This window comes from Pseudopipra pipra, chromosome 1 (genome assembly GCF_036250125.1).
Source record: "Pseudopipra pipra isolate bDixPip1 chromosome 1, bDixPip1.hap1, whole genome shotgun sequence".
Classification (NCBI taxonomy): domain Eukaryota; kingdom Metazoa; phylum Chordata; class Aves; order Passeriformes; family Pipridae; genus Pseudopipra; species Pseudopipra pipra.
The window spans coordinates 113,044,611-113,059,010 of record NC_087549.1 but is presented as its reverse complement, the minus strand read 5'-3'; the positions used below and the strand labels follow the sequence as shown (position 1 = coordinate 113,059,010).

At 40.5% G+C, this 14,400-nt stretch overlaps 1 protein-coding gene across 1 annotated transcript in view; it reads right to left on the bottom strand.

Moving 5' to 3' along the window:
- The window catches only part of ABHD5 (abhydrolase domain containing 5, lysophosphatidic acid acyltransferase), a 30,063-nt gene extending 15,933 nt beyond the window's left edge, over window positions 1-14,130 (bottom strand). The window contains exon 1 of the mRNA XM_064672169.1: window positions 13,957-14,130. Coding sequence (XP_064528239.1) covers window positions 13,957-14,081 — 125 coding nt within the window. The 5' untranslated portion in view covers window positions 14,082-14,130. The remainder of the gene's footprint in view (window positions 1-13,956) is intronic.
- Between the last annotated feature and the right edge of the window lie 270 nt (window positions 14,131-14,400).

Genomic DNA, 14,400 nt, shown 5'->3' with positions numbered 1-14,400 from the left:
TGACACACCAGACCATGGGATTCGTTATAATGAGGGACCATGGGAATTGTTATAATCATTATAATTGAGGGACTGGGAAGGGATGATTGTATGTCCTTCCATGCCACGTCCTCATGCAATCTAAGAAATAAAGGAACTTAGCTTCTTACAGGAATAGGCATCCTACTGTTTTGCTTCCACATTAAACTATGCATTTATTTAAAAGTAAGATTTTTAAGAGGTTAAAGCTAGGACAAGCCAAAAGTAATTTCATACCCAAGTAACCGTGAAATCTGAGTTTAACAATAACACTAATTGTGTCCAATGCTATGAATTACTCTGGTAAATTATTAAACAACAGCTAGATCACCACTCTTCTGAGTCAAACTTTCTGTTAGTTATGTGCTCAACTATGCATTTTCATTCTTAACTCTTAGGTCAGAAGCAAAAAGCCCAGTCACTACTTTCCCCAAGCTGAAACTATATGAACTGCTTCCTCTCAGCAAAACCACTGATTTAACAAAGAGAATACTTTAAAGATTTTATTTATAGAAATGTAAAGCTGCAACATGTATATATGAAAACAGTGCAGAGATATGGCTGCAGTGAAATAAAAATATCATCTGCATTTCACAGTCCCAGAGTTATATTTCCCAGTCTTAGGGAGGCACCTGGATATTCAGGGAAATTATTTACAAAATTGTCACAGAATGGGAAAGCTGTAACACAGGTGCCCAGTCTTTCTTTTGTTAGTTACAAATACTTTTTACAAATACTGAGATTTTAATTCAGAAGAAACATTGAGTACATGTATAGTTTGACAAACACAATCGGCAAGGTGAAATATTTAGAATTAAAACTATGTTTGCAATTCTGTCATTTTTTACTTCCTGAACTAAAAGAGCAATGATGAAGGCTTTCTGTCAAAAAAACAAGCACTTTCTAGAAACATTATTTTAGAAAGAAAATATTTAGTTTTGAAGTATTCAAGACTTAATCCTTTGTTTCCATCTTTCCAAAAATGATTTACCACATTGGTAGATGTTTTCCACATATGGAGAATAAGCAACTATATCATCTGTTTAAATCATTCTTCTGATAGCTTTGGAAGACTACAGTTGTATCATTTCTTTTCTACATCTGTGCTAAATGTGTCTTCTAAATGCACACAAGAACACCAATTGCTTACATGGTCTATCATTTTTATTTCTGTGATATAAAGCTGTAAGTACTATATAATGCCAAAAAAGAAGCAATGGACCTTTCAAGATAGTGTTTTCACCAGCAATGGAGATGAGTTACGAAAGAAAACGAAAGATTTCAGCAGCAGTTTCACATTGTAAGTGAGCTACCAACTGCCAGAAGAGACAGACTCCACTCTACTCTCATCACCCACCACTTCCCTGACACTCTGTTCCCATCTGTCTTTTTACAAAAAGAAAAGTCAACAGCAGAATCTTGTATTTTGAGGCCTTAAGAGAACCACTGGGCTTAGCTGCTTGCTATATCAAAAAGTGTGAAATAAATCTGGCAACTGACAGCCCAAATTTTTATCATTTTTATACTAATTGTTCTTATGGGTGTTACACATCAAATTACCAAGGCACATAACTAGTGGAATTTAACCCATGTATTTGTGGCCATGGAGTAATATAAACCAGCACACACATCCATGGTAAAATAAGCAATAACCAGTAGGGCTAAGCATTGCATAGGATGCTTCCTCCATCTTCTCTTTGAGGTCAGTTACAGTTTTCACAGCCACCTGAAAAAGTCTATAGTACCAGAGGCTGGAAAAATCAGAGGCCAGCGGGGGGGGGGGGCCTGCTGGCCTGCCAGGCATTCAAAGAAGTCACTGTCTTTGCCAACAGAACTCCCCACTCCTTGCAACATATCTCAGGAAGGAGACCAGAAGGTAAGGGAAAGCCCCAGAGACACCCACCAAATGACCTCAGTCACAGAGAAAGTCTAGGTGATTAATGTGGGACTAGAAGATTAGTGGAGACCATCAGCAGCCTATGCTGATCACCAATACAGTAATAAATGATGCAAACAAAAGGGACACAAATATCTGAACAACCTGGAGCTACGACCACTATGCACAAGGGCTAAACCAGCAGGCAAGACCTAACACGTTGGCTCACTGGAGCAAGTGTTCTGTGCCTCTCATTGCATGCATAAGAAAGGATAAAAAGAAACAAGAAAAAAATAATTAAAAACAAATAGTTATTACTATATTTAGACATCTAATGAGAAAAGAATAATTGAATATTGTGCTAAATGTACCTAAGGATAACACTGCTTTTCCTTAGCTGCTTGAATGTTAATTTGTTAATTTGAATCAAGAACTTGCTGTCACAGCACAGCTTGAATTGCCTGAGGGTAACTTTCTAAAAAGAACTGAGAATCAAGTGGAGGCAGAGGCATAGTGAACCTGACCCACCCATCCACCTCCACTAATTAGGTCAAACCCGATGAAGAATGAGGCAAATAGGTAAATTGGGTAGTACCATTCCATCAGCTACATTAACCCTATTCAGCTTGGTGAGAATTGATTACATGCAAGACAACTGATGGATCTGCAGCCAGTTACAAATTTGACATACTCCACAAAAAGCTCACGAAAGCTTAGATAATATTGAAGAATTGAAACATCTATTTTAACACTGAGGCATGTACTCAAACAGATGAACAGTCTCTCTGATTTCTGTTTCTAATCTGGATTTAAAAAATGGAAGCTCTACCATATCACGACGTTCATCAGAATTTGCTTATAACTCTGTCTAGGAGATATAAATGTACAGAAATGGAGCTTATTCTCTCACTTTTCGAGTTTACAACTTACTTACATTAGAGTTTTATGAATGCATGGCTTACAAGATGTATTAAGCCTGAAATCATTTGATGGAGGCACCTTTCCACATACACCACCATTGCAGAGCTAGCTGTCATAATTTGTGGAAAGCCTGTGTGGCAAAACAGCAAACCAAAAAACGTGGGTTTTCCAAACATGTTGCAAAAAAAGCAATAGAACTCCCCTAAGTCGGAAAAAATGAAAGCCATACCATTTGCTACCTGATGATTTGTCAAAAATCACTGACCCACTAAGACAGGACATGCAGAGACCTTTCTACAGTGCTGAGTATAAATTCAGCTTTGAACTAAGAATTCTGAAGTCAGTACAGTAATCAAAACTCCCAGTATAGACCAAAAGCCATGCACTAGAGCGACAGAAGCGCAGAGAATAGATTTTCCTGTCGTGAAGAATTATTTGGACTTAAAAACTTCATCAGTAGGGAAGCCAGAGCTCAGGGTATACAACAATTGCACAGTAACTCACAAAGGATTACAGGAAAGTAACTGAATGCATGAGCAACAGAGCTGTCTATCTGTTTCTGTCTTGCTCTCAGAAGATGAGCATATTTAATATTTTTGACTGAATTTTTGTATCCAATATTGCAAACTACCAAGATTTTAGCTAGGGAACAACCTCAAAACCTTAAAAAGCTTAAACACTGAGTGAACTCACTGGTAAAGCACTTCAAGCTTTACCCTTTACCCTTAAATCTTATTAGAATCAAGTTGATCTCTCAAAAACCCTAACCCTCTCCTCTCCTGACTCTCAGAATTAATTTCAGCTATTTATAAGTAAGGAAAGAAAAACAAATTAATGCAAAGAACTTGGTACTGTTTCTGCCCATCACCAAGAGAAATGGCATTGGGATTTTCAAGGTCATCCAGCTGGCAAGGCACCTATAAGTACCCATCAATTTGAGCTAGCTCCAAATTAAGCGAATCTTACACTGTAACAGAAAAAACAAGGGTAAGATAATGGAAAGACAGCTCAGACTCTCCCCTCTTGTTTCTGCATAAAGCATTTTTGAAACACTCTGCTAAAAGCATTTTTGAAACACTCTGCTAGCAAAAGAATTGAAAATTGTCAACATGTTGAAATCTAAATATAAGCAACATAAGGCTCACTTTTCTTAGGTCTCACATAAATCTCATCACATAAAAACATTTAACCATGTTACTTTGCAACTCACTCAGCCCTTTCAATTGTTATAGAAATACTAAGAATGGGCAAAAAAGGAGGAGTGACAAAGAGCATCAGGTATTCATAACTGGGTATGAGGTCAACATACCAAATTTACAGCAAAATGCCAATTTTAAAAATAAAACTGTTTTACAGTAATGCTCTAGGAACACTCTACAGTCAACACAGGATGGATGGATGGATGCTTAAGTGAAATGGAGATACCCTTTTACCCTTTACATTATCTTTTTTTTCTATTTTTTTAAAAGGAACAGTAGAAAGAAGTCTGTTTACTGAATCTTTCTGCATTTTACTTAGCAGTAGCCTACATAAAGCCTAAGGGGCAAGTAGGATGTGGTTTCTTCCACCATCAACACCACCAACTTTGGCTACTAAATTTCAAGTTTAAAGGTGATAACCTGAAACAACACAAAGCAAAAGAAACAGTCAAGGAGGACACAATCAAACAGGGCTTTCTGTGTCAAAAGGTCAGAGAAAAGTAGCAGGTTTACATCTGGCTCATTTCTATCCAAGATAGAGTTAAGTTATAATAAACTTTTCCTTTCCCATCTCATTAATTTAATGGCCTGCAACACCAGAATACTGCACATGATTGATTATGGCAAGAATTAACACTTCTTTGTTAACAGTTAACACCAACATTACCATGGCAAAAAAAAAAAAACCTAATACTTAAGTAAAGGAGAATATTTTTCTTTCCAGTATCACTATATCCAAGTTCCATCTTGTTCCTTCTTTATTCCCAGGGGAGTAAAATTCCTCTTGACAATAGGTTGTTTAACAAATCACTGTTAAAAAAAATAGCTTGGAGAAAAATGCAATAAGTCTATTTCAAACTAGTGAGTGAAAAAACAAGAAAACATGTTTCTGTAACTCCAGTAAATTAAAACTGAGGAGATAAAGAAGAAGCAACTATTTTCAAATCAAGAAAGTTTTAGAATTATTTTATAGTGGAACTACATATCTCTGAATCAAATTTGATAACATTTTTCTGTTATCTAAGACTAATAGTGATAAGAAATTTAAAACACATAAGGTACTACACTAAAAAGGGGATGTTACTTAATAATTGTGGATTAAATTTTATAAACAGGTTCAAGTTCTTCTATATGGTTTTGGACAAGCCAGCAGTCTCTTTAGCATTTCAACAACTGTAATCACTTAAAATCCATGAAAATTACACATTCAAGCTTGGTACCCATTTAAAGCAGAAATCTAGCTATGAGAGGAAAAACTGGGGTACAGAACAGTTTAATGGAAAGAATATAAATAAGTAAATAAACCACATTCTTAATGACTAAGAAAAATGCACCTTCTGTTCAAAGAATATATAACAATATAACAGTGAGGTTTTATTAATTATAGAATGAAGTAAAAACTATAAAGCAAAACACATTTAATTGAAAATGACAGAAAGTATTACTGATTAGCGTGAAAGAAGACTCAAATTTCCTAATCAAATTTGTAAAGTTTAGAAAATTAGAAAAATATACTTATCATGTGAAAGCAGCATGCTCTGCATGAAACTGAGAGCAAGATGCAGCAAATAAACATGTATTAGAATTGAACTTTTGACAGAAGTAGTTGACTAGAGTTAATATTCAGTGTTGGTTTGTTAATTCAGGGAAAGCCAATTTTTATAATGAGAAAGATAAAACACACGGAGAAGTCTGCGTGTCAGTTCAACTCTGAGAAGCACCCTACTTCTTTGGGTTTATTCCTGCTGGTGTTAATATGTAGTAAACTGGATGACATAATGCCTGAACCTCAGGCCTTCCTCACTGCCAGGAGATCCTATCAGATCCAATAGCACAACACTCCTATTTTGCCAGTTCAACTATTTGGTGGCTGCCCTCTCTATAAGAGTTGTGAAATGATACAGGTTTAAAAGACACCATATTTTAACCCAGATAATTATGGAGACCCAGCTATAGAGAAGCCACAAAGTTAACAAGCAGACCTATAAGCTAACAAGATGAAAAAAAAAGACTAGTGAGTCAAGGTGGAGGACAAGCTTTCAAGTCAGAGCTGCCACTGACGGACAGTAACATATAATCATGACATCAAGTCTGCTTTTAACCAGGCAGGGATGTTTCTGCAACCAGGCTCAGGATATTGTTTCATTAGAACCTTAAGAGTACAACCAATTTTAGGAATCCTTGCAGTCCTTCATTCCTGTCCCTAAAGTGCAGCATGTTCTTTAATACTTCTTCTGAGAACAGTGAATATAGTCAGACTCATTCAGGCATACAGAGCCCACGTACAGTATCTGTTGTTGTGAAGGCTGTATATCCAGGGACAAAGCTTCTGCGTGTACAGTAGAAATCAGATGCAGCAACCACAATTTGAATGAGATGTTCCTAGGACAAAATGCTCTGGCAGTTGCAGACAAACATCAGGAGAAGAAAAATATTCCATGTTTCACTTTCATTGCATGAACAGACTAAAAACGTTGCAACCCTCAGGGAAAGACCTTGAGGAGCATACTAAACAGGCAAGATCTAGAGGGAAGTATTAGGAATATGGTGTGGGAACAAAACCTCAATTCTTTAACAAACGTCTGTTTACCAACTTCATGAGGAGACAAAAACTGGATGAAATCATTGTGAACAAGTTTAAAAGGACATCAATACTTTCTTTTCCCCCTAGATGACACTATAACCCTGCCCGTAAAGTTCTGTTTAGAGGAGTTTTGAGCCAAGATGTTCTATGCAATAACATGTTGTGAAACTCTTGGAATACTTCAGTAACATTAAACCAGAATGTTTTGAAAACCTCTGCATAATATTTCTAGGAAGTGTAACGTACATCAGCCCCATTCCAACAAAGAACCCACGATAGGGTATTGCAGAATATTGCTCTACATCAGGGCAGAGGTGAAAGCAATGCATTCCTCATGTACTTACTGCATCTTGAACTCTGTATTCAGAACATTCAACATCAGAATTAATGCAAAAAATCAGGAGCAAACTTTCTTACTGTCTCATATTAACAGTCCTACACAGGACTATCACTTATCAAAATTAACCTGACATGTACCTAATGAATGTGAATCCCTAACCAATGAGCATTTTCTGACTATTTTAGCGACATTAAAGGTTACCATTTTTATGTAAATTCATTTGAGCAACCTGCGCATTCAGGAAGTGGAGAGGACCTACAATTTTGCTCCCTCCCATGCTGAACCTCAGACACAGGTGCACCTTGCCGTATACCTTGCATCATTGCAGCTCCCTCCACATTCTCTGTCTCCCAGCACTGCCTTTCTTCTTTTTGTTTTAACCATATGTATCTTTTTTATATGCTTATGTAATTTCTTCCGCCCTCCTCCTTTCAAAGCAAGCGCTTTTTCAACATGTCCCACAAGAATGAACTTTATCCGTGGACTGTCAACTAAGCCTGCAATCTGTAATGTTCATATTGCTTACAAAGTAGCTGTGGTAGCACCTAATGCAAGAAACCATTCAGCATGAGTGCAACAACAACAAAACCATGTGCGTGGTCACACAGCTACTACTTACTCCTGTTACTGTTCACTGCTATGCAGGTTCCAAAGGTACAAACAAGGGCAGTGTCCTGTCCTCCAAAATATCACAGTCTTCTCCACAGTCAGGTAAAAGTCACAATTATACTACAGAGTAGAGAATTAATTAGTCCTAACAAGCTTTCAGAAATGATGTTCCTCCTTAACTTGCAACACACTGTTTAACACACAGGCATTTCCCCATGAAAACTTTAAGGTCCACTAACTGCTAATAGTACCCAGTGAGGCAAGCCCTCCATTAGTTCTTGCCATCTCTCCTGAGGACTCATTGTTCTATATTTTTATTTAAACACTAAAACCAAAAACAATCCAGAGGAAAAAAAACACATTAGCAACTATATACCAAGTATGGAAGAATACAGAATACAGAGACAAAGATGCAGGTGGCAGGGTAGAAGAAAGGGGGAAGCTGCACAGTCCCTCTAAAACTACTCAACCTCATGACAGAGATCACATGTTTAACACACGGGTTTGGTTCCACAGAGGACCTACATCCCTCTGCTTCCTCCACAGTAAAATCCCACCTGAGAGTTGGTGCCCTTCAGATGTTATTTAACTTTCTACTGCTTTCATTTTATTCATACACTGACTGATGTACTCCTGCTGCTCTTCAGCAGCCTCAACCTTGCTTAAACCTTGTCAGCCTTCTCATACTTCCCATGCCAGCAGCCTGTGTTTCAGAACATCCCCAAGTTCCATCAAACTGGATAAGAGCAAAGCACGCATGTAACAGGCACTTCTCACCAATCTGCACCACTGCCCAACCACACTCTACCTTGCTTATCTTTTATTTATATTCTGCAGTATATTATACACAATTTAGATCACAACTTAAATAGGATGTGGGTATTTTCATTCTTCCATAAGGAGCCACATAAGAATACAGATAAAAAGCTATCTAAGGCCCATGACAGCTCCAAATATGCTGTACATAAGCCCCACTTGTATCTGAGCATGAATACACATTGAAGACAGGTTGTTTCACCGCAGAGCATTAGAGCAACTTCTACATTGTATTCCTTTATCAAAGTCACCTATGGTGACAGTTACCTTTGTCAAAATTCAAGAACTAGTATTCAACATTTTGGTCTACCTAGCTTCATTTCCATTTCTTGGAAAACCTAAAAATGCACAACCCTTTTGATAACAGACTCTTTTCTGTACATGCTTACACCACAAATGCTTTAGATGCCAAGGAAGTGCAAGTAGTCTTAAAAATAGTTAAGAGGCTAAATGAGTCTATAAAGTCATTGCATCAAAAGTCTCCTTGTAGAAAGGTAGAGATATAATTAATAAGCTTTTAGTGTCGGTGTGACACTTACTAAATGCAACCAAGAAAAAAAATTCTACAAGAGTCTCCTGGAGCACTAACCCACCCCATTTCTTTATTTTTCTCGTTGCCCTTCTCTTCCCTTACTTCAATACATGAGCGGACTTTCTCAATGGCAATAGGCGCTCTTGCACCTTTTTTCAGAGAATGCATTTTTATGCCTGTACCTTCCCCTTCTTTCTGTAGTCTCCTATTATCCTGAGCTTTCTATGACAACAGACTCATAGCACCTTCCTCCTCTGCCATTCCTCACCGTGTTTTCTTGCTGTCACTTAAAATCCTCCTTTTCCCCTCTTAACCTTATTCCAGACTGACCTCATTCCCTTACACAGCTTTACTGACTCACAAATCTCTCTTCTCCACTGACCTCTTTCCTGCTGCTCAGCTTCTCATCTGGATCTTTCAGAGCCAATGCAAACGCAGACACTCACCTTTCCTCCCATGCCCTCTTCTCTCTGGCTGTCAATGCAAATCATGTACAAAAAACTATCCTGAAAGAATGCAAGTAAATATTCAAAAGTTATGAAACATAAGAATCAAAAGTTCCTCAGCAAGCAATCTTAATAAACCACTATATAAGAGAAAAGACATTTTAACAATTTATCAGTTGGAACAGCTATTCAGATTCTCCCATACAAGTTCAGAATAGTCAGAGAACCTCCTGGCACAGACGCTGTCCCTTTTGGAGGGGTAGGTCTCTAACTGGGCCTACCAGCCCCCATCAGGTTCTAAAACACTTTGCATATACCCAAATGTAAGCAAGAATGGCTAAAGTTTGCATTCTCCAATGACTCATAGCCACCAGCACTATGGCAACCCCACACCTAGTCACCCCTCTGGATTTATGGCTCCACTTTAACTTCCCCGGGGGCTATGACTCCCTTCACAGGTACCCTAACCCTATGTGGCAACTTTTGCAGTAGTCTTTGCTTGAGACTTGAAAAGTAGGGTCATGAGCACCTTTCTTCTGCCACTGGAATGAGAAGATATATATAAGTACAGGAAGCCATTATAAACAATCCTATAAATGCCTGAAAACCTGCTCACACAAATACTTTCAGATGAGCTCATGGCTGTAACACAAAAGGCATTAAGCACTGAAGCTATGATAGATACAACCCTACCAGCAAAAATGAGATTCAGAAAAGAGGAAGGAAATGTCCTTTAACGTTTTCCTACATGTGCTTACCACACTGCACTTATGTCTCACTCAGTCTTTAAAAATGCTGACATTTTTAAATGTCCTGCACTATATGAAAGGCCCTTAGAAATAGTCTCCTTTCACAAAGAAAAGTCAGCAGAATCCTGCTTTCAGCAGCCTACCCACTCAGTTTGCTTTAAAACCTAGCTGATGTAAGCAGCAAAAGAAAAAAAATCAAGAAAAATTCTGAGTTGAGTGTGTCCCTTAATGCTGTAAGATCATGCTTTAACACACCACTATAGATCATGCCTTAACACACCACTATGATATCCTCGTAAATCATAGTATTAAGGAGTACACATAGGCTCTATTAAGCCTACTAAACTATTCCTTTTTATCACTGAAAAAGTTCACATCAAAATTGTATAACAAGCTTGTATACAATTGTATACAAACAAGCTCGAAGGATAATACAAAAATAATTTTGAACACTGGTGTTTGCAGTGTACATTTTTACCTACTACTCCAAGCCATTATTTTGTAAGAATACAGGCCACTTACAAGCAATTTCATGTAAGCTTGTAAGTGCAGATCCCTTAAAACTTTTGTTTCCAAGAAAGCTATTCCACTTATCTCAGAGGGGAAAAAAACCCCCGAGGACTGTGGTTTGGGGATTTTTTCCTGTAGATACAGACACACATTTGGTAGCTGCTATTCCTAGTTCTATTGCAAGCCATACGCAGTCCGGCTGCATCCAGATGGAATGTAAGCGAATTCAATACTGGCAAAAGACTTATGCAAGGCTGTTTGCCTCACAGGCAGAAGTCTACATCTAAAACTTACACACAGAAGGTCCGAGGCTGCAAACAGGTTTGCAAATCACTAGCAGGTGACATGCTAACCAAGTAATCATTGTCATTATGAATACTAAAACACCTGTTCAGTTAAACTTCTCATTCAAAGTTGGGAAAGGGTCATAAAAATATTTTTCAGCTGAGATCTTCCAGAAAGTAACCGAGCCACTGTTATTCTGTTTTCACCATGCTTTTACACAGTTGCAACAAAGAGAGTGTGTTGCATAATAAGTTGAGTCACGCTATTGTTTTGCAAAGCAGATAAACTTCGTGTTTATTCTTTGAATACACCTGTCACTCATAATTTAATCTAGGGATTTGATGGTATATTGTAATTCTTCCTCTCACTGCCATGGCATTCTAAATCAAAAAATATTTAACACATTTCTCTTGTTTATCAATTTCCTCTGGGTACCGAGCTTTGCTCAACTTCAAAAGATAAAGAAATGCTAATTTTGATTATTGTTAAAAACAGACCAATAAAAGTGCTAACATTTCAAAGCTAACGCACTTTCTGAAAAGTTAATGCACTTCAAAGCTAATGCATTTTCATGGAAAAAGATGATGGGATTTTGTTCTTAGAAGTCTTTAGTGAATTTGGGGGCTTGCTCAGAAAGATTTCACATCAAATGGCCTGATTGCTCAAAAGTTCTAAAAATCAACACCCTTTAAAAGCTGTCCAGTTCTGTAAACCATGATGAGAAACTTGCAATAATCCTCTTGAAAATTCAGCCTACTATTCCTAACCCTATGTCCACATCAACTAGTGTTACAATCCTGCAATCCTAATAGGCAACTCAAGTTGAGGGTGCTTGGCACCATCTCAGCAGCACTCAGCATTCTATGTGATAAAATCAGACAGCTGATACAGTTCAGACTAATGCAGTGACCGAACATACAAACAAAACAGGTTGAGGCAGGGCTATTTTAAGTCTCTTACTTAGAAACCCCATAAACCAGCAACAAGAAGCTTTACAAATTGCTTGTATTTTACGAATGCGAACAGGTCAGAAAAAACACAGAACCAAGAAGGGGACTGTAGTTTCAAATGGGTAATGTCACAGAAGGTGGGGGTGAGGGGGAGAAGATTATTTTGAAAAGCTATTTTGAGGAAAGGAGGAGAGAGCAGAGTTACAGAGTAGACAAAACTGCACAGTGCTTTGAAAGAGAAGCCTTTGGAGTTTGGAAAAGATGGATAGTTCAGTTCTGGTCAGATTGAGCTGGCAGGGCAGGAAAAAATGTAAGATGAAATATCAAAGTCCTAAGTTAGAAAAAGGATTAAAATGAGAACAGGACTGAGAATGCAGGTAGTTTTGAAAGATAACAGAACAGACACATAACACGACAACATGCAAACAGTAACATCCTTAATTAGGAAGTCATGAATGCACAGCATGATTTTCATGCAAGTAGCTAAAGAATTTTAGGTGGGATTTCTTAAAATAATATAAGATTTCATTATGCAAGAAGGGACATGGAGAAGAAAAGACAAGAAATGGGGTTTTGAGGGCCAGGCAATTGGCAATGAGATACACCACCTGATATTTAAAGCATAGAGAAATACGAAAAATTCAGGTAAACAACGCATACAAAGCCTATTTACACATCTGACAGAGGAGATAAAGCACATGTGTGACAAAGGCACTGCTAGATATCTTCTGATAGAGCAATGTTTGGACTAGACTCCTAAAAAATGATGGAACAAAGTGGGAGATAAGTGACCAGCAGACATATTAATTACGTTTAGTGAACAGTCTCAGATATAGGATGACTGTATTATTCTGTAGTGGGATAAAGGAGGGCAAACAATGTATTTGGGGGCAATGGAAGGGTATAAGAATGGGTCCACAATGAAAGCTGTGTATAACAAAAAATAAAGCATACACTGAAGGACTAGGTAGGAGAAGGCATATGTGAGCAAAGAATATGTGAACTGAAGAACAGACCATTGGTTGGTAACTTGTACGGAACCATTTGATGTACACAGACAAAAGATATAGCAAGGAACTGCATAGTTTCAGGCAGAAGAATGACTAATAGCTATAATGAAGTCATATATCAAGGGTGTAAGTCTTTACAAACAAGTATTAGAGATTTATGTTAGGAACAGGGGCAGGATAACTTACGCCAGAAAAGACATTTTGGTAGACGTGAATGCCTTGGGATAGTGAAAGGGAAGTTCACAGGGACAGCGAGAGATGAGATAAGAATATAGTACTAGAAAAGGGAAAAGTTAGAACAACAGCTTATGTTTGTAATTTATAGATTGTGCTCTCATTTCATACTTGTATCAAGTACAGAATGATGACACAGAAAGGCTGACAAGCTTACTGTCTGCTCTACATCAAAGTGAACATATAGAACTGATGGAATGAGAAGATAGGGTACCTGTGTGCACAGATAAAGCTCCAAAGGCACACAGAAGCACGGGCCAACAGTATATACAGACGTGTGGCCTCCGGGGCGCAAAGGGAAGGGTGGATGACACTCGGAGTGCGCACACACGCCAAAGCAAAGAAGGCAGAGAAATGCGTAGGCACACACCTGCGGGCAGGTGAGCAATGACAACAGCTGGCCGGCCACGGCGCTGCCTCAGCGCAGAGGGCGAAGCAGCGGGGACACGGGGCTCGCAGGGAGCCGCCGGCAAACCCTCCCAGGAGCCTGCCCGTGCGAGGAGACACCCCCGCGCGCGGGAAGCCGTGGCAGGAGGGCGGGCTGGGCGGCAGGAAAACATGGCAGGCAGTGTGCCCTCGCGCTGGGAGAGCGCCCGAGCGGCGATGCAAGAGCGCGGCGGGGCCGGAGCGGAGCGCGGAGGGGAGGCGGGAGCCCTACCGGGGAGGCGGGAGTCCCCCGGCCCCGGGCACACAGACCGGCCGCCGTCTCCTCCCCGCAGTTCGCGGGCGCCGCGGCAGGACGGGCCAGCGGCGGGTGGAGGCGGGAGAGCAGCGCCTGTGGCGGCCCGGCCCGGCCCGGGCGCCCTGTCAGCCTTCCTCCCGCCGCCCAGGACACCCGTGGGGACGGCAGGGGTCACCCCGGTCCCGCTCCACTCACCCTTCGCTGGAGGTCTCCTCCTCGGCCATGGCGGCGGCGCGGCGGCCGGGAGCTGACAGCGGAGGAGCGGTGGCGGTGGCCGGGAGCGCAGCGAGGGACAGCGCGACGGCGACAGCACCAGCCATCACGGGCTCCTCCCTCTTTTCCTCCCTCCCGCTCGCCCGCCCGCCGCCTGCGTCAGACCCGCGGGGCCGCCCAGCCCGGAGAGCGGCCGCCCCGAGAGCTGCCGTGGGCGGCCGGGCGGCCCCGGTGCCGGGTGTGGGCGTCGTGCGGCCTCAGGGAAGGGTCCCACCGAGAGGGGAAGGGGTCTCGGGCGCTTCCCACCCGCCCGCCAGCGGCCTGGCTGGAGTAAGGCTCCCGGTGGTAGGACCCGTGTCCCGCTGCCTGATCCCGGGATGACGCCCGTGAAGAAGGGCCGCGGCTTCCCGGCCTGGCAGAGGGTCG